Source organism: Episyrphus balteatus, chromosome 2 (assembly GCF_945859705.1).
Source record: "Episyrphus balteatus chromosome 2, idEpiBalt1.1, whole genome shotgun sequence".
Lineage (NCBI taxonomy): Eukaryota > Metazoa > Arthropoda > Insecta > Diptera > Syrphidae > Episyrphus > Episyrphus balteatus.
Genome location: NC_079135.1, coordinates 27,603,067 through 27,622,199, shown reverse-complemented (window position 1 = coordinate 27,622,199; position 19,133 = coordinate 27,603,067). Strand labels below are relative to the sequence as shown.

The following is a 19,133-nucleotide window of genomic DNA, read 5'->3' as shown; positions in this document are numbered from 1 at the left end:
CAAATTTTAATCAAAATCGTTAGAGCCTTTTTGTAAAAATATATCATAAAAAGGGTGTTTTTTTAAGCGGGAGAATCGGTTATAAGTCTCAAAAATCAATGACATAAATAGCGCCTTAACCAACTTTAATAAAAATGGTACTGTTTCCGTGGGACGAAAGAATCTAAACCTTTTTATAAATGGGGTGCAAGTTTAAGAAAAAAGTTTGTTTTAACTTCTAGGTTCTATTTTTAATTCGTTGATGAAAACTTTGTAAAAGCTTTTTTCAGGCAAACTAATGTACTTAAAGTTTTTTTTTAATCATTTTGAAAAAAAAAAAAATTAATGGAAATAATGGAATTTTTGCATAAAAAAACGTTATTTGAAAAATAAAACATATTTTGCACTAAAAATTGCAATTAAACAAATTGGCATAGAAAAAATGTTACACTTACCCAACCACCAAGCACCAATCCACCTTGGATCTGTAGCATCAAAACCTGGCACCGTAAAATTCACATACCAACGCGTGCAAAACGATCCAACTATGAATCCAGCTGTTGGTCCAAGGATACGAACTCCAATTGTAATTGCTACAAAAAAAAAATATAAGAAATCATAAAAAAAAAAAACAGTTCCACTATATTCTTACCCATATAAATTGGCGATTGTCGACTGGCAACATTATCATCAATATAAGGAATACCCAGCGTTGCCACTGCTGTCTGACCAATTCCCGAACTCAATAAACTAACAAAGAAAATGCAAAGCACAATAACTGTGATTTTTGAATGTGATGCTTGTTCCAGCTTGACATCTTCTTCGCAGTCCGAATTCGAATTGTGCGTTCCATTGCCCGACACCAAACACAAATTCATATTCATATCTGAGCTCACAGAGCTCATAGTTAATCCCAATCCACTGGAATTTAGCAAATGTTGTTTGCCACCATCGAACGACGATCCAACAGATCCCACACCAGCTCCACCACCATTCATAAAAGCCGTCGAATGCAAAAGCTGTTTGCCAAATATAAAATGCGGCAACGCACACGAAAACGAAGCTATCGCAAAGATCACCATGCCACAGGCAATCCATCGTGGCCGATGCCCACGACCAGCATAATATGTCAACAACATTGCCGTACTAATTTGACCCATTTCACTGGCACTCAATAACAGTCCCGTCGTCCTTGACTTAATTTGGAACAACTTTTCAATTGTTGTTATCACACTGACGAAATACGTCATGAACATCCCCTGCAGCACCCACGCCAACAGGAAGATCACCATAAACACATGTGTAGAGGCGAAATTTCGAGCCCATCGTGGCCTAAAACCAAACAGCCCACAACCTGAACCCACCTCAGGCAAGTCGGCTCCGTCGTCATCGCTGAGCTCGTCGGAACGCGTCGGTATAATTTGCGGCCTATATAGGCCACCCGTCAGTGGATCCTGTTCGTCATACTTGTCCGAGAGTCCCAGCCCGTTCTTGCCATTCATCATGGAGCCGTTATTATTGCCCTTAACTATGTGTAGGCCATTTTTTAGATTATTTATCTCCTCCGAGTCCTTCCACTCGTTGTTATTGCTAGGGCTATAAAGCTCTGTTGTCGGATCTGGAGGTGTGGATTCTGTTTGCAGGAGTGGTGACCACACATGCCCCGAATCTCGGCGAGCATTGCCATTGCCATTTACACCGTTATTTGTCCCATTTGTTCCATTTGTTCCGTTAGTGTTGCCATTATAGCCATTTGTCGCGTTGCCATTTTTTGTTCCATTTTGTTGTTGTTGGTCATTGGGGTGACACTTGCCATTGCGATGGTTATTGTGATGTGGATCGGTGGCTTCATTGTTTTGACCCGAATTGGGATGCATGTTAAGCCACTTTTTCTTTTTGGTATTTTTTAAATCGATTTCTAATATTGACGGTGTGTTTGGTCCCTCATTATTACCAGGGCTCATAGCAAGATGGCTAAGAAGTTTATAGTTTCTATAAAGAGGTAGTTTTTTTCTGGCTTTATTTTTGAATATATCCTGAGTTATATGGCAGTGTGGTTATCTGAAATTAAAAAGAAACAAAAGAATGTTATTTAATTTGATTTTGATAAGGTTCATTTCTTAAATAAGTCCTCGACTAGAGACTGACTTTTATTTAACAACTTGTCTTGATTGCAGCAATACTTTCACTATTCCTAATCGTCTTAATTTAAAAAGTGAAATGAATTCTTGACAAAGACTGCGACGACGACAAACAGAGTCACCTCTTTGCCTTATCGTACTTTTCAGCTCAAGGTCCTTTAAAATGCAAAAAAAAAAATAAGTAGAATTATTATGTACGAGTACATGCATATGTACAGAATCGCATTTGTGAGCGAAAGTCTGGGTGTTCGTTATCAGTTTAGTATGGCCAAAATAAAGTGAATTACTGCGAAATTGTGCAAAAAAGCAACAAACAAACAAAAATATAAAATCTCAAAACGCATAACGGCAGTTGCAATCAATTTTAGAGAAATTAAAGGTCACCCTATGACAATAATAAAAAATATATTAAATTGTGTTTTTTTGAGTAAACAAAAACAGGGGCTTAGATTTGAAAGTTCAAAAAAGGAAGAAGTTATATCGGATAACCGAAAACATGAAATAAGCTGGGTTGTACAAACTGACCATTTGGTATATCTATAGAGAGCTCGTTCTTAAAATAATATACTTCAAGCCAATTTGCAGATATCATCGGGGACAAAAAAAAACTAGTTTTCCTAAAGAAAAGTTCGAAAAATCTGGGGTCGAATTACGGCATACGTTCGTTAACGAATGGTTGCTATGTGTCCCTATCGTTTTCTTATATTTAAATAGAGACAGAAATAGTCAAAACGTTAACCTATGATCGTAATCGTGTGCCGTTATTCGACCCCTGGTGTCAAAGCACACCACGGTACAAAATGTACCGGGTTTATAAATTAGTCCTTAATCACTTTCTTAGATCGCAGAGGGTTTAAGAGAAGTCTGCAAAAAAAGACTTGTTTTCGACATCGCATAACCTACAAACATTGTCACAGTTTATATTCGACGATTTTTTCATTGACGAATTTTCTTTATTTTTGTAATAACGTGGATTTATTAACACTGATGGAAAACTATATGAATATACTTTTTTTTTGCACAAAAGCAAAAAAAATGTAAAATCGTGAAATATACACATTTTTAAAATTTAATCTTGAAAATTTGCTGTATATGTAGAATAGCTTTTTATTAAATAACAGTCACTCCCAAAGTACTGGCTCAATTAAAAATAAAATATCCTAAGATCATGGTGCAATTTCGATTTATAGAAAACTTATTTCTGGAACTGAGAATAATGCCTATGAGTGGAAAGCTTTTTGTGGAGGCAGTAGCAGATTTACCAGTGGGCTGAGTAGGCTTGAGCCTAGGACGGCAAATTTGGGGACCGATTTTTTTTTTCACATAGAAACCAAAAAGATTTTCCCATCACGGTTTTTTGTTGTCTTTTAGATAGATATAGCAACAAATTTTGGCGATGACTTGTCACTTGTCATTGCATATTCCGAGAGAAGCACACTTCTAAATTTTACAGCATGGACTAATATTTAAAGTGTACATTTGTGATTTTACCAAAGTACATATGTTTTCGGAGTAACCTGTTATTTTACCGATGAAACCCGTGATTTTACCGGCGCAACATGTAATTTTTTTCATGACTTTAGGAACAAACCTGTGGTTTAACCCAGTTGACTCCCGATTTTATAGCAACCCTTCATTTTAATGGGGAACCCTAACCCACAGAAACTGGGGTAATTTGTGATTTTACCTAAGCGACTCTTGATTTTACCAGGGAAATTGTGACTAGTCTGAGGAATTCCAGATTTAACTTGACTAAACTGTTTTTTTTTTTTCTCTTTCCCGATCATTCTTCATTTGGCTGGGGCATATGTTGCAAAACTTGTCTTGGGAAAAAATTATTTTACGTGCAATTTCAACGAAGTTGTTGCATGAAATGTAGGATATGACTATATGACGTACAGCCAGTACCTTGAAAATTTATAAATCCACCAATGTATTTACAATGTGTGACAAGATTAATTCCGCAATATTAAGAAGCATTCATGAAACGTGTGTTGTACACAAGAATATCCTCTATATAAATTCAATCCTAAATGGACTTGAAAATTGAATTCATTGATTCAAGACAGGTCACGATGATATGAATACCTAATTATCCTTAATATCTTTAAACGTGAAATGGGTAATACAAAAGTATAAAAAGTGCGGATACAACAGGAGGGGGTAACTGATCGCTTATATCGAAAAAAGTGTCGAGACATTTTTATGAGAAATTATCAAGAAATGTCACGATGATATGAATACCTAATTATCCTTAATATCTTTAATCGTGAAATGGGTAATACAAAAGTATAAAAAGTGCGGATACAACAGGAGGGGGTAACTAATCGCTCATATCGAAAAAAGTGTCGAGACATTTTTATGAGGTTAAGTCTTGAAATGTTTGACAACTTAAGTATTTAATGGTGTTTTCGTTTGGTAAAAAAATCAATTTATTTTTTGATCTAAATCTGTTAAAAAAAAAAACAATTTTGAATTGTTCAACTATAATTAAGTAGTCGCAACAACAGTTTTTTTACAGATTTAGATCAAAAAATAGATAGATTTTTTTACCAAACGAAAACACCAAAACTGTAATTCAATTTTACAAAAATGCGTTCAAATTTGCAAAAAAGGGATCTTTGTAGCTCTGTAAAAAAGAAATTCATACAGCTCAAGTCATGTCAAATCTAGCATTTTGATCAATTTACATTATTTTTAAGTTAAGATGTCGTCTAGACGATCTGTTGAAGGAAGAAAGTGAAACATTGTTTTGTAGATAATTGTGTGTGTTACACTCGATAGCTTTCACTATTCAAAAGTTACATGGAAAAAAACTATATTTTCGAAAATTGACATTAGCCCTGTTCCTTTGGGAGCCGGCAAAGTAGGTACTACTAGTAGTTTACTACTGATTTTCAATGGAACGCACTTGCAACGAATTCAATATAAATTGTATCTACTCGGAAAGAAGAGCATGAGTACCTAGATGATAGTACTAGATTAACCAAAACATCTACTGGTAGTAAACTACCACCTCCAATGGAACAGGGCTATTAGATCACGATATAGCCCCCCCCCCCAAATTTTTTTTTTTTCAGAAAATCAAAAGATATAGTATAAAAAAAATACCTACAAGTCTAATATTTGCAGTACTAAATGGTTTGTTTTTGTATTTTAGTAATTTAATTACCTATCTGAAAATCTCCCTAAAAGTCTCTACCAATTTCGTATCGTAAAAGAAGCTGTCGATGAAGTTTTTTAAAGGAAAAACAACAATTTTGTGGTCCATTACAACGTTTGGTAAGGGATTTTCAAAAAAACTAGTTTTTACCTCTTTGATCATTTCCTAAAGCACTATGTAAACACCTTAAAATGTTTTTTTAAGAACCCTTTAAATAACACAAGTATTTATCTACATGGTTTTTGGTGTCGAGGCTAAACTATACTTTTTCAAAGGGTTGCTGAACTCGAATCCGAAGATAAAAATATTCGATCAGATCTCGTTTTTGAAATATTACCGTTAAATCTATTTAAGTCTTTCCAACATCTTATCCTTCTATTTCAGAGAGTACCTATGTATGTAAAATTTTTCGTTATATTTTTAGCTTTCTATTTATCAAATTGTTTCAAATTAGAAAATTAGCTCATGACAAACAACTTGGATTATTTAAAATTTTTAATTTTAAGTATTCCCGATTTAATTTAGAACTAAATTGATATAATAGAATATTTCAATTTTTTGCTACAAAATTTTAGTGGGAGAAAAATTTCATTTTTCAATGTTTTTATATATAAAATTGTGCGAAATAATTTTTTGTATAAAGCCTAATAATGGTTCAAATTTATTTCTTCAAAAAAATTGATCAAAAATGACTCAAAACTACATCCGTCGTCTTGCTCTAAAAGCTATTTAGCTAAGTTAGTTCTTTGATTTGACAATAATTTTTTAGATGTGTCGAACATTTATTTTTATTTTTTTTTTTTTTTTTAGTTTTTATTTTGCAATTTTATTATTTTTTTTTTTTTGTAACTAGTAACCTTCTTTTAGTTTGATTGATCTGATAATAATCACGACACCCTACTCTGAATGACGAATGAGAAAAAAATAAATAATTTAATAAATCAACTGATAATGCACATGCATATGTGTGCCAGTTTATTTTTTTTAATATTTCTGCATTGACATATTAACACAGTACACAAACTCAAACACTAACTTAAAATACCTTATCTTATAGCTTCATCAGTACAGTATATTATGTATGTTGAATTTTATTGTATCATATCAAAAATAACAACAACTAACATAAAAAGCCGGTACAAACCAGAAATACCACATCAGCAACAAAAATGCAAAAAAAGATACGACAAACAATATAACGGTACACATGACCTTTGATAACACTAATTTACCAAAATTCCGTGCACTAACAATAGCCCAGTTAACCTTGAAAATATGGTTTTTATTTGTATAAGTGCGAATTTATTTTTGCATTATGATAACACAGATAATGAAATTTGAACACAAAAAAATGGTTGCACATACGCCACAGTATACCTACTAATAATGATGATAACGATAAGCAAAACAAAAAATGATTAAAAATAAACACTTTTGAATTATTTGGAATAATAAATTTTGACGTAGTTAGAAATTAGGTGAAATATTTAAGTTCTAGGTGAAGGTGATTTTGTATGCAGCACAGATAGTGTTGCCTCGTGTTTTGATTATTTTTAGTATCAATTAACAAGTTTTGTTTAGTTTTGCTCAAGTAAGGGAGCTTATTTGGCTTTTGAAATAAATTAATCATTTAGATTTAGCAATTAAAATGTAACAGTTCACACTATAATTAAATTTCTATGTATTTAAATCTGTAATATTTGGTTCAGAAAAATATTGCATTAAAAATAGTTTTTGCCTATATTTTCATTTTTTTTTTTTTAAACTAAACGTACCTATACATAAATTCGTTCAGAGGTGATTGTAATGCTATTTAATTACCCATTTGGGAGCTTTCCGTGAACAATATATATTTTGGCAGTTATCATGTTTATAAAAAACATCACAGATTTATAAATGTGGATATTACATCCAAGAGTTTTCAGTTACTAGATTCTATTGATAGAATTTTCTTTTTTCCTTTTTTAAAAATTCAAGTTATAACTTTGGAGTTCATAACCATTCTAGAAATCATATTATTGTTGTTTGGGCTTGAATTATTAATTCCGTCGATGTCATTATCTTAGTTAAGTCGAAATTACTTAAACATCTACTATATTATTTATTATGACTTTCCATTCAAATAAATTATAATTAATTAGAATATTTATTCACATTTTGAATTTGTTTCATATGAAGAAGATTCTAAGGAAATTTCCTTAATTTTGAATTAATTTTCTTATATTTTTGTCAGAATAAAACAAAACAACTGCTGCTTGACACTTCTCACTCATTTGGTAAACCTCAAAGTAGGAGCAGAAAAACTTGAACTAAACTGTGCTGAAAAACTTCAAGGAACACAAAATGACATTTTGTAGAATTGGGCAAGGTTTTTCCTTCATGGAACACACAAACCTGTACTTTTTGAGTCTTTTCTATTCGTTTCTCTGCGGATCAGATTCATTAAACAGATCTAAATGTGAACCTCCTATATAAGTTAATTTGATGATAAAAAGATAAAAAATCAGCCTTTTGACAGTAAAAAAAAAAAAAATGATTTTTATGTCCAACGAAAACCAAACAATATTTGAAAAAAAAATGTTACACATACACCACAGTGACCCAAACCCATACTACGCTGTATGAGTATATGTTTATATTATTATTTTTGTTCATATTAAGCATAATTCAAGTGTTTACATTTTTGTATAGGTACTTTTTGTATGATAGTAGTATAACATTTCTATAGATGATACAATAATTATTGTATTAATTCCGTAGAGAAATTAAATGATATAATATAATTGTATCGATAAGTAGCTGTGTCGAAAAAGGACAGCCAAATGCTGTAGAGTGAAAAAACATGGTTAGTGTTGACTATTGGAAGACCGATTTGAAGATTTAGTTCCGGCTTAATATGTAGCATTATTATTCTTTGACTTTTTACGACATGTGACTTAAGGCTTTTTAAATAAATGCGTATCTGATCTATGCTAACAAGTTGGAATAACTTTCAATAGATTATTGTAACATAAAATTCGCTTCTTTTATGCGTCTTAAATAAAGTTATGGTCTTAAGTCGATTTTATGGATATCAACTTTTGAAAAATGTTCCTTATCCAATGATTTACGATTTGCAAAAAAAAAAGGAACACAAAAAAAAACCTATTGAATATTTAATTTTGCGTATTTTTTAGTTCCTCTTTCAAAATTCATAGATACTAATTTAATTAATTGCCGTAAAAAAAAAAATGCCTGCGAAATAAATAACTCGTGCTAATTCTATTTACTCATTTTGTCACGCCATTGGCATACTCGCATGCGGTTGTGAGTCAAAGTTAAATTGACCACAACCCGCGAATTTTTATTTAGTTTTTTTCTTTTTTTGGCGAAACTTTTTGCTCGGCTATTATTTATTTCTGTTTGATGTTGATGTTCTGTCTTCATATTACGAAATGAAAGATAGTCAGTCCGCTCTGAATGGACCATCACATGGAATGACATTGAAAATTATAATAAAACCAGCTCTTATGGCAATTTATGATGCCTCTATGCCTCTAAAGTCTGAAGCTATATAATAATAATTGCATCTGATTCTATTTGACGTCTGTCAGTGATTTTGATTAGTTTTTTTTTTGTATTATTTATTATTTCGAAACTCAAGAAGAGAAGAAAAAAAAATAACAACGAACAAAACTATGCAGAGGCTTCAAACTAACCACACAGCTGCTTCGTTGATTATTATCTGACATTGAACTTAACATTGAACTTGAAACGTATTTTGTTTTTTCATTTTATTTTTTTTTTTTAAGTATAGCTCTCTTTATGTCATGAGGCAATTTGACAGCCAAGTGGACCTCGAAATAAATATTTGATTTGTTATTTTTCATTTGAATATTTTTTTTTTGCGCAATTTTTGTTGCCGGTAGATTAAATATAATTAACTTTAACTGACTGCAACAACACATCAGGCCAGGCAGGCGTCGACAACAAAACTTGACCTTTGACTTGAGTGTTTATTAATGTAAGTATGTTAGTGTTTAATGAAACAATTATAACAGTGATATAATGACACAAGCTGCAACTTTGAATCGGTTTTATTTAAAACAAAATTGATTTTCATATACAAAAAATATAAAAGTGAAGATACATATATTTTTGCGATAAGGCAAGTTTTATGTTTACATTTTTACCAAAAGATGGCGCAGCAGTCAATTTTTTGGGTTTTACATTTGACACTTTAGGCTAATCATTTGTAAAGCAAATATTAGCCGCGTTTCTTTAGAGTTGGTAGACTACTCATGAGTAGTTGATTTAAAGATCTAGTACTACTACAATCAAAACAAATGAAATTCTCCTCGAATAGATAGGCAGTTTTTGTACTAGATTTCTACTCATGAGCTTACCACCTCCAAAGGAACGTGGCTATTAGGACGAGTAAAAGGTGAGTCAACACGAAAAGGTGAGTCGAATCTGTCAAAAAAGAGCCTTTGCGTTTGAGACAGAGATTTATTGCTGTTAAGCTGCGTCCACATTATGTTGATTTGCGATGATCAACACGCTTGATCAACAAAATCAAGTAAATGTGGGCGTGTTGATCAATAGCCTTGTTGAACTACTGCTGATGTGATGTGAATGCAACCCGATTGAAATCGGCGAAGATCAAAGAATGTTGCGAATGCTCTAGCTTGTTGATAGCGAAATGGCAGTTAGACTCGAAAATTTCATTTCACTGACATTCAACTGAGAGTTTGGACGAGTAGTATGCTGATCAACAACTAAAAAAAAACGTGTTGATCAACTAAATGTAGACGCAGCTTTAGTTCAATAATGCACGAAAAAGTTTCATTTGAAGTTTGAATAGCATCTAGTTGACCTAGTTAAGTGGATTCAGACTTCAATCAGACAGGTGTCAGTTTTGACAGGCCATCAAAATTGACAAATTGCATCTAATAGAAAAATTGTTAGTGAAAAAGAAGTAACAAACATTAAAGTCTTAAAGAACGAACAGCCTTGAACTTGAAAGTTAATTGACCAACTATGTTCCTACAACTGATTACAAAATGAAACCAATAAATATAAATTAAAATCATGCAATTAAAACGATTTATCATGAACGGCATATTGAAAATACATTTTAGTATTTCCATTGTAACCATCAGCATTTTTTTTAGCCGCCAGACTTCAACTTCATCTTCATTTTTACTTGCGATATAGGTACTATATATCAAGTTATGCATTCGTACAAAAAAAAAAGTTGAGATAACATTTTTCCATGACATTACGATGGTAGACAATGCCAAAAAAGTGGGTCCCGGAAGTCCGTCTGTCTGTCTGTCTGTCTGTCAGTCTGTCAGTCTGTCAGTCTGTCAGTCTGTCAGTCTGTCAGTCTGTCAGTCTGTCAGTCTGTCAGTCTGTCAGTCTGTCAGTCTGTCAGTCTGTCAGTCTGTCAGTCTGTCAGTCTGTCAGTCTGTCAGTCTGTCAGTCTGTCAGTCTGTCAGTCTGTCAGTCTGTCAGTCTGTCAGTCTGTCAGTCTGTCAGTCTGTCAGTCTGTCAGTCTGTCAGTCTGTCAGTCTGTCAGTCTGTCAGTCTGTCAGTCTGTCAGTCTGTCAGTCTGTCAGTCTGTCAGTCTGTCAGTCTGTCAGTCTGTCAGTCTGTCAGTCTGTCAGTCTGTCAGTCTGTCAGTCTGTCAGTCTGTCAGTCTGTCTGTCTGTCTGTATAAGGAGCTACAGCCTAAACGGATGGACCGATTGATGTCAAACCTGGTATGCAGCGTTATTGGGCGACTCTCCAGAGGGGTTTTTGGAATTAATTTTTTTGGACCAAAAATAACGGTACTTGTCATATACCGATTTTAGTAAAATTGAAATATCTCGAAAACGGCTCCAACGATTTTGTTTAAAAAATTCAAGTGTTAGTTTAGAGTTTAGGTCTATCTTTTTATGAAAAAAATTTTTTTTGAAAATCATTATTAACGGTACCTGCCATAGAACCGTTTTTTTCAAATTCGATTATCTCCAAAACTGCTTATTCGATTTCAACGAAACTTTTTGTGAATAAGCATTTATATAATTTAAATATAAGCCAAAAATAAAATTTTGGAAAAAATAATTTTTGGATTTTTAAAAAAATTTTGAAAATTTTTTTTTTGAAAAATCAAATTTTCGAAAACGGTACATTTAATTCTTTTGAAATTTTGTTTTTAGATGTTGATTAGTGATTTCTAAAGAATGGCATACCAATTTTATTTTAAAACTTTTTTTCCAAAAAATTATTTATAAAAAATTAGTTTTTTAAAAAACGGCTCTAACGATTTTGAAATTTTTTTTTCTAAAAATGCATGTATCAAAACTGCATACTTGTTTTGGAGGGCAATTTAATTTCAGATTTTATTTTATTTTTTTTTAAAAACGAATTTTATTTTTTTTTTCCAAATTTCTATATAAAAAGTCTTAAAAATTTAAACAACTTTAACTCTAAGAGCAAGTTCGTGCGACCCCAGTCGTGATTTTATTTTCTGCGCTATGGCACCATACAAAGTCCTTCAACAAATTAAAAACAGATCATGTTTTATCTGAATATACACAAGCGATTTATATTATATTCTATAAATAGCCAATTTGTTGTTATTTATCAATTAAGATTCAGCCTGGTGTAACAACCAAGTGACAGATCGACGAAGAATTTAAACAACACACGCCATAGTGACGGCACGATCAGCAGCAGCCAGAGCAGCGCAGCAACCACGCCATAAGTAGTGCTGAGAAAAACCACAAGGATATTTATGTGAATATCATCGACACCGCAAGGCACAAAGCATTTTAATACTGCACGCATCATCATCATCATCCGTAGAGCAATTTTATTATATTTTTTTTTTCTTTCTTCCGAAGACCGTGTAACCTTGAAAAGTGCAATAACTACCAAGATTACAAAAAAATAAATAAAATAAATAACAAGTAATAAGTGCAAATCTAGCCTTAGCCAGGCCGATTAAGTCTGGACTGACAATGATCGGTTAAAAGTATTCTATATAGAAATACAAAGAGTATTGAATATTAGCCATCGCTAGCTAGCCGCATTGAAGGAAGATACTCATCTAAAGATGGCGCTGACGATGATGCTGCACGAAATGAAGATGAACATTTTACCAACATGATTAATTAATGAATAGGGACTTCGGACTTGGTTTACTTAACACCTAGACAAGACCACATGTGAAGTGCAAAAGACAAAATGAAATTGAACGTTTTTACTTGTAACAAATTAAGAACTAGGTACATATTTTACTTTTACTAAAAAAAGAGATACAAATCTTAGGACTAAAGCCCAATTTTGTATTTCTCTATTATATTTATGCCCACTTTATTCACCCTCCATTAAATTTAATGTCGCTATTAAAATTAGGAAATTTTAAGATTCGTGTGCGATTTGACAAATTTTCGATTTTTAATAGTGATTTTATATAAAAGGAGAGTAAATAAATTCGACTTTAGCCGAATTTATTCACACTTCATTAAATTTAATGTCGCCATTTAAAGAGTGAAATTTTAAAATTTGTATGCGATTTGACAGATTTTTAATTTTTAATGGGGACTTTAAATATAATAAAGATTAAATAAATTGGGCCTTAAAGTACCAATTACAAAATAGAAAACAAATTTTAAAATTTCCTCTTTTTAATGGAGGGTAAATAAATTGGTCGAACTTTTTAAAATATTATGTAACCGTTTGGTTTTTTCTGAAGCTTAAATACATATTACAAAATGAACAGTATAATCGATAAGTATATCATCTCATAATATAAATTGCAATTGTTAAAAATTTTATGAGCAGTTATTTTTTTGTGACATTAAAAAACCCATTAAGCTAAAAGAAGAATCATTTTTATCGCTCTTTTTTTTATTATTTTTGCTTTCTCAACCCAACCAAGCGTTAAATTCCAGGAAACGATGTCAAAATTCAATTTATATGTATATTTTTTTTACAAATATGTATAAAAAGAAAAATAACTTAATAAACACATATTCGTGTAAACTTATTTTGAAAAAAAAAAAAAAAATAAAATACCATTTCAGGTTAAATGAATCACAATCAGCCAACGGAAGGTGTGCCACCGTCATTGTGATTTTTTTTTTTCATTTTCTTCGATAAAAAAAGTATTATTTGATTGTTTCATTATTTCGAGATGCGTTACTTTTTTTGGCAAATAAAAATGACATTTCACAACATTCGACGAATTTGCAGTTTTTTTATGCGTTCGCTCTCGATGACCATCCTTCCTTTCAATTTTGTCCACTTTTGTGACAAAGGGCATTATATAGGAGGGAAGAAACATTCAGTTGATTTTGGGTGATGTCCCTTTTGTTTCTCCCCCGCATACAATTTTATCATAATTTACCTTGTTAGTGTGTCTGTCCGTTCTTTTTGGTCATATAAAATTCAAAAAGAAGCAAAACAACACTTCAAACGTCAGTGTCATTGGAATGCGATGTTCCTTTGTGTAGTTCTGTTTGTTTTCTTTTTTTTTCGGTTCGTTCTCGAAAAATGATTATCCTGAAAACATTATTTGGAAATTTATGTTTCTCGTATTTGTGATTGATTAGGTTGATATTATTTTTTGTTCTTTCTTGGCATGCCACAGTCTCAAAGACTTTTATTTTCTCATTATGAAGGTGTAAGACGGATATTTTGGGGTTTGTTAGAGTTTTTTATTTTACCAGGAATCCGTTATACGACCTAATGATTTATTATTACAATATATTATGCCATCAAAAGACGTGAGAAATGTTTGGATGGATCTTGAAACCTCATTATAATTTTTCGCATGGATTTGTTTCAAGTAAAAAAAAAATACATTAACGGTTATTTTCAAATAAATGGGTAGGTATTGTTAATACGCCAACCAATACGCTATTACAAAGTATTACAAAGCTCTGTTTGATATACTTTCTTTATCTAAAGCCTTCTATTTCGAAAACAGTTTGATGGACATTTAGGCACAATGGACATGTATTGACAAGTAATGTAAAAAATTTAGCAGTCGATTGGTAGTTCTAAGCCGCGTTCCTTTAAAAGGCGCAGAAATCTAGTACAAGAACTACCCATTTCTATTTCCTCGAACAGATAGTAGTACCTACTAGATTGTAGTACTAGATCTACGAATCATCTACTAAACAGTCTGATGCTCATTTTGGCACAATGTACATGCATTGACAACTAATGTAATAGATTAAGCAATTGATCGGTAGTTACTGCCGCGTTCTTTTGAAGGTAGTAGACCACTCATGAGTAGATGATAAATAGATCTATTACTACAAACAACACATGATCTTCAGATCGAGTAAATATAGGAATGTGTAATAATTGTACTAGATTTCTACTCATTAGCAGTTTACCACCTCCAAAGGGACTCGGCTACTATCTACTGAAGCAGAAAATAAAGTGTTGATTTAGTACTAGATCTACTAATCATCTATTCGTTAACCGAAAGTCACTCTAAATCTTGTACTTTCGCATTTACACTTTTGTTACTTGCATTCTAACATGCTTATTTGTAAGACAACATTTGAGCAAGTAGAGAAGTCAGCATGAAAACAGGTAGAGTAAAGTAGATTGACCAGGAGTTATTTTAAAAAAATAAAGTTTACAAGCAAGTCAGTAATATTAATAGCCCTGTTTGAAGTTGTTAAAGCACTACTACAAGTACCTAGAGATTTTCAATGCACTTTCGCACTTTCGAAAAAATCAACGCAATTTTCATCAACTCGGTCAGAAGAGAATGTACTAGATCATCTAAGAATGAGTAGTTAATTATTTTTTTTTTATGTTACTTGGGTTCAAGAACCACATCGCATGATGATTATACTTCTAAAGGTTTTTGAGCTAAAAAAAAAACAAAAAAAATAATTTCACTACGAAAGTTTTTGGATCATGAGTCATAGTGATTTTGATTTGGATGTCAACAAATATCCTGTATGGAAATTCTTTTCAACTATTTTGTAAAACAAAAAAAAAAATCTTAGGATCAATCAACTTTTAGGAAAGAAATAAACGTCCCTAACACACATGCCATGTGTATGAACATAAATAGGAAAACAAAATGCCAAACAAGAAATCCACAACAAGAGTTATGCAATAATCTCTAGCCTCCAGCGTAAAACCCTTTGGTCCATCCATACGGATGTGACTAAGTCAATAAGGAATGCACTGAGCTTCTTCGATACTTAACTTCCATTTACCAATATTTCTATATACAAAAAGAAAGAAATAAAAATAAAAAAAAAAAACACATAAAACCCACATAAATGCATGTACATAAATGGTTGGTTACACAAGTTCTCTAAGTTTACTTTAGTGATTTGTTTAGCCACTATGTGGTCTATGGTCTTTAAAGGAAGATATTAGGCTCATTAGAGTTTGTATTTTTGCAGAAGTGCCAAAGCAGGTTCACTCATGTCCAACACAAGATCAACAAACCACCAGAAGCATATTCACATTTGCACGCATATAGATACTGACTCTGGAGACTATGTGATGTGCGCGATTGCTTGCCTTTTGAACAGATGATGATGATGATGATGAAGGTATCACAAGAATAATCGTGTGAATGAATCATTCCAGTGTCTGGCAAAGAGATGATTGTAGCTCTAACCAGGAGAATTATCATGCAGCGAAGAAGCCAACACAGCACACAGCAAGCAAAAGTCTCAGAGTTGTTGTTTATACTTTATTTATTTTTTTTAGAAAAAGAAAATCGCGAATGCAACAAATTCCGTAAAAGTTCAATGCGCTACCTGTGGTCAGCTCAGCGCAGGCTTTAGAATCGTCATATCGTCAGCCTATACCCTGGCAAGATTATACAAAGAAAATAAAAAAAAAAAGTTGTCTTTCTGTCTTCATCAAAGCTGGACTTTATATAGTTAGTTAGGCTACTCTGCTTGACGAGATTACCGTCAGGGAGCGTTTGTGTTTCTTTTGAATTTTTATGTTTGCCAAATTAGTTATTCGATGTTAATTCATGATGACTGCATTTATTTATTTTTTTTTTTTTTTTCGGTTCTTTTGACAATTTCTTGTGAGCTCTGCTCGTTGTGGAACACTTCATCATCCATAAAAATGTACAAAAAATAAAAAAAAAAAGGATTTTCATGCTTCGAAATGTCATCTTAAGAAAGAAATAAACAAATTATAACTAAAGGAACGAATGAAGATGCCTTAATTCTCTTCTTTTTTTTCTTGCACTTTCAGTTGCTATTGTTAAAAATAAATATGCATACGATCGTGTCAGTTGACAGATAAATATTTTTCTGCTGTAGTTATATGTATTTGCATTGCACATACAGATTTTGAAATGTGATAGAAGAAATCACATGCTTTGGCGCTTTGGAAAAGATTGTGGGAAAGTATTAAAATTTACCCAATGAGATTGAGAAACTTAAGAATGCAAAATGATGGAATTTGTTAGTTTATATGCCAATTAAAAATGTTTTCACGTAAATTTTTACCACATGACTAGCGAAAAATTCTATTTTCAGTGACTTTTTCGAGAATATTAGCGAAGGTATCTATTCTATGTGATGTATAATCGTTTAAAGATCAAAACTATTCCAAACTGATTTTTTGATTTTTACACCTTTTAATGTTAAATTCCAAAATACTAGTTATAAGCCACATTTTTTAGATCAGAAATTGGCCAAATTTGAATTGATTCCAATTAATTTCCCAGCGAAATATATTTTATACAACCTTTTTTCGGTTACGTATACGCCACAGTGATCCAAATTTGCAAGAGTTTCAAAATAAATGCTCAAACCTCATTTTGTTAATTCATTAAATTTTACACATACGCTGATATCTATTAAAAAATATTCTAGCATCATTAGGTACGTTTCAGTTGACCAATCCCAAAATATAAAAGTTAAATTCCGTAATATTTAATTATGATTGTTAAAAGCTATTTATTTTTTATTTATGTAACATGATCGTTTTTGTACTTTTTAACCACCTAGAAATAAAAACATTAGTTTAATAAATGCCACATTCATGGTGGCTGTTTATTTATTACTGTAGTAAAAATTACCATTTCTAAAACAAAATGAAAAAAAAAAAAAAAAAAAATCAGCAAACTGATGTGACCATGCGCGTTTTGAGTGTCTAGTCTAAACCATGTAATTTTATGATCAACAAAAATAACGATGAGCTTTGAGGTTATTTGAAAGTTAAAGGGATTCAATTGTTGGAAATAAAAGTCAATATAAATTTTATTATGATTGACACCAATTGTCATCGATGGAAAGCAATATATCTACTTTAAAAGTCTATAAAGTTAATGTGTGTATGATGTAATTTGAACTCTAATAAAAATGTTGATGATCTATGACAAATCATTTTATCAATTTATCGAAAGTGTCAAAATAAGTTTCATTTATAGACAGTTATCAATCTCGCCTTTTTTTATTTTGAATAATAATAGTGTTGCATCATTAAAAAATATGGACAAAAATATGGAAAAAAAATATATATATATTTAGGTGATAATAGTTTTGAAAAACTTACATTAGGTAATATTTAAAGGTGAAGTATAGACTTATGGCTCACGACATGAATCTGAAAAGAAAAAAATACTTGTTGTTTAAGATACATTTGTCGACATGATTACGAAAAAATTAAAAGAAACCTCAATTACGAAACATTTATAAATAATAACCTAAATGTTCCAGTTGTTTCGATTAATCATACAGCGATAGAAACTTTAGGTAACCTTTTTTCGTCAAAAAAAGGTTACGTATACGTCACAGTGGCCTACATAAATTTATCTGAAAAATGTAGTTTAAAATTTTTAAAATGTCAAATGACATCCGAAAAAAAGTATAACACTACAGAACTTTAAATGTTTGGGCTTTTTTTTTTATATACCTACATCGGTATTTTTTTTAAATTGTTTTGATCTTTCTAACAATAAAATTTATTTGTAAAGTGAGATTTTTAAGATTTTTTCAAGAGTTTCAACGTAATGTATGTAAATGCTTAAACCTCATTTATAGGCCAGTATTGTTCTGACATTCATAACCTAAGATGGTCATAAGCCCATACAGAGGCTCTGATAGGTCAGGTGTCATAAAAAGTTAAGTGGCATTAAGTTACGTTTTTTGACATTTAGTTACGATTTTCAGGTGGAAATTTTTATCTGAAAATTCAGATGGGTGTGTTTGTGTTGGTAAAAAAGGTTTACGGCAGTGAAAGTTTACATAGCTGAAAATACACAATAAATAGGATTTTTGTAGAACTGTTAAAATAAATCTTCTTATAAATCATCCTATGTCGTAGGAAACACCATTTTATCTCCTTTCTTAAATCTAGATTTAGGTTTGCTGAAAACGTAGCATAAAGAAACAAAATAGGCGTGTTCCAAGTTTTCGGAATATTCGGAACAAATAAAGAAACACACTCAAGATGTAGGATCGAATTATTTTTACGGTTTTGTATTTGTGAAAACGGGGATTAGTTTCTGGTCGGTCTTGAGGATTTATTAAAATTTTGAACAATGGTAATGCATTTACCTGTTTTGCTTTGGGCTTTAGTATCTACTGCAAAGTACTTTTTAGTACTTTTGAATTCATTCAAAGACATTTTTTCTTTAGAAGAAAAGGAGTTGAATTCAACCAAAAGTACTTAGTAGTAGATATTGGAGACAAAAGGAACACAGCTATTGATTTCAATTTAATTAACACGGTGGGCCTAAACGGGGCGAGATGGACCCCCCCTCCGATAGTAAAAAATTATTGCATTAAACTCCTCTACAAAATACAGTTATCAATTCTTGTCGCCTAAGTTATCGTACTCTCCCCAAGATTTTTATTCCAAATTGT

The 19,133-nt window shown here is 31.7% G+C and overlaps 1 protein-coding gene across 2 annotated transcripts in view; it reads right to left on the bottom strand.

Annotated features, from left to right (window-relative positions):
* The window catches only part of LOC129911044 (solute carrier organic anion transporter family member 74D), a 60,104-nt gene that overhangs the window by 9,722 nt on the left and 31,249 nt on the right, over nucleotides 1-19,133 (bottom strand). Inside the window, exons 3-5 of one of the 2 annotated variants that reach the window (XM_055988676.1) lie at nucleotides 17,821-17,871; nucleotides 632-2,040; nucleotides 435-572 (exon numbers count right to left, since the gene is read on the bottom strand). In XM_055988676.1, coding sequence (XP_055844651.1) covers nucleotides 435-572; nucleotides 632-1,943 — 1,450 coding nt within the window. In that variant the 5' untranslated portion in view covers nucleotides 1,944-2,040; nucleotides 17,821-17,871. Of the gene's footprint in view, nucleotides 1-434; nucleotides 573-631; nucleotides 2,041-2,127; nucleotides 2,261-17,820; nucleotides 17,872-19,133 lie in introns of those variants that run through there. The other variant, XM_055988677.1, reaches the window with a different exon arrangement.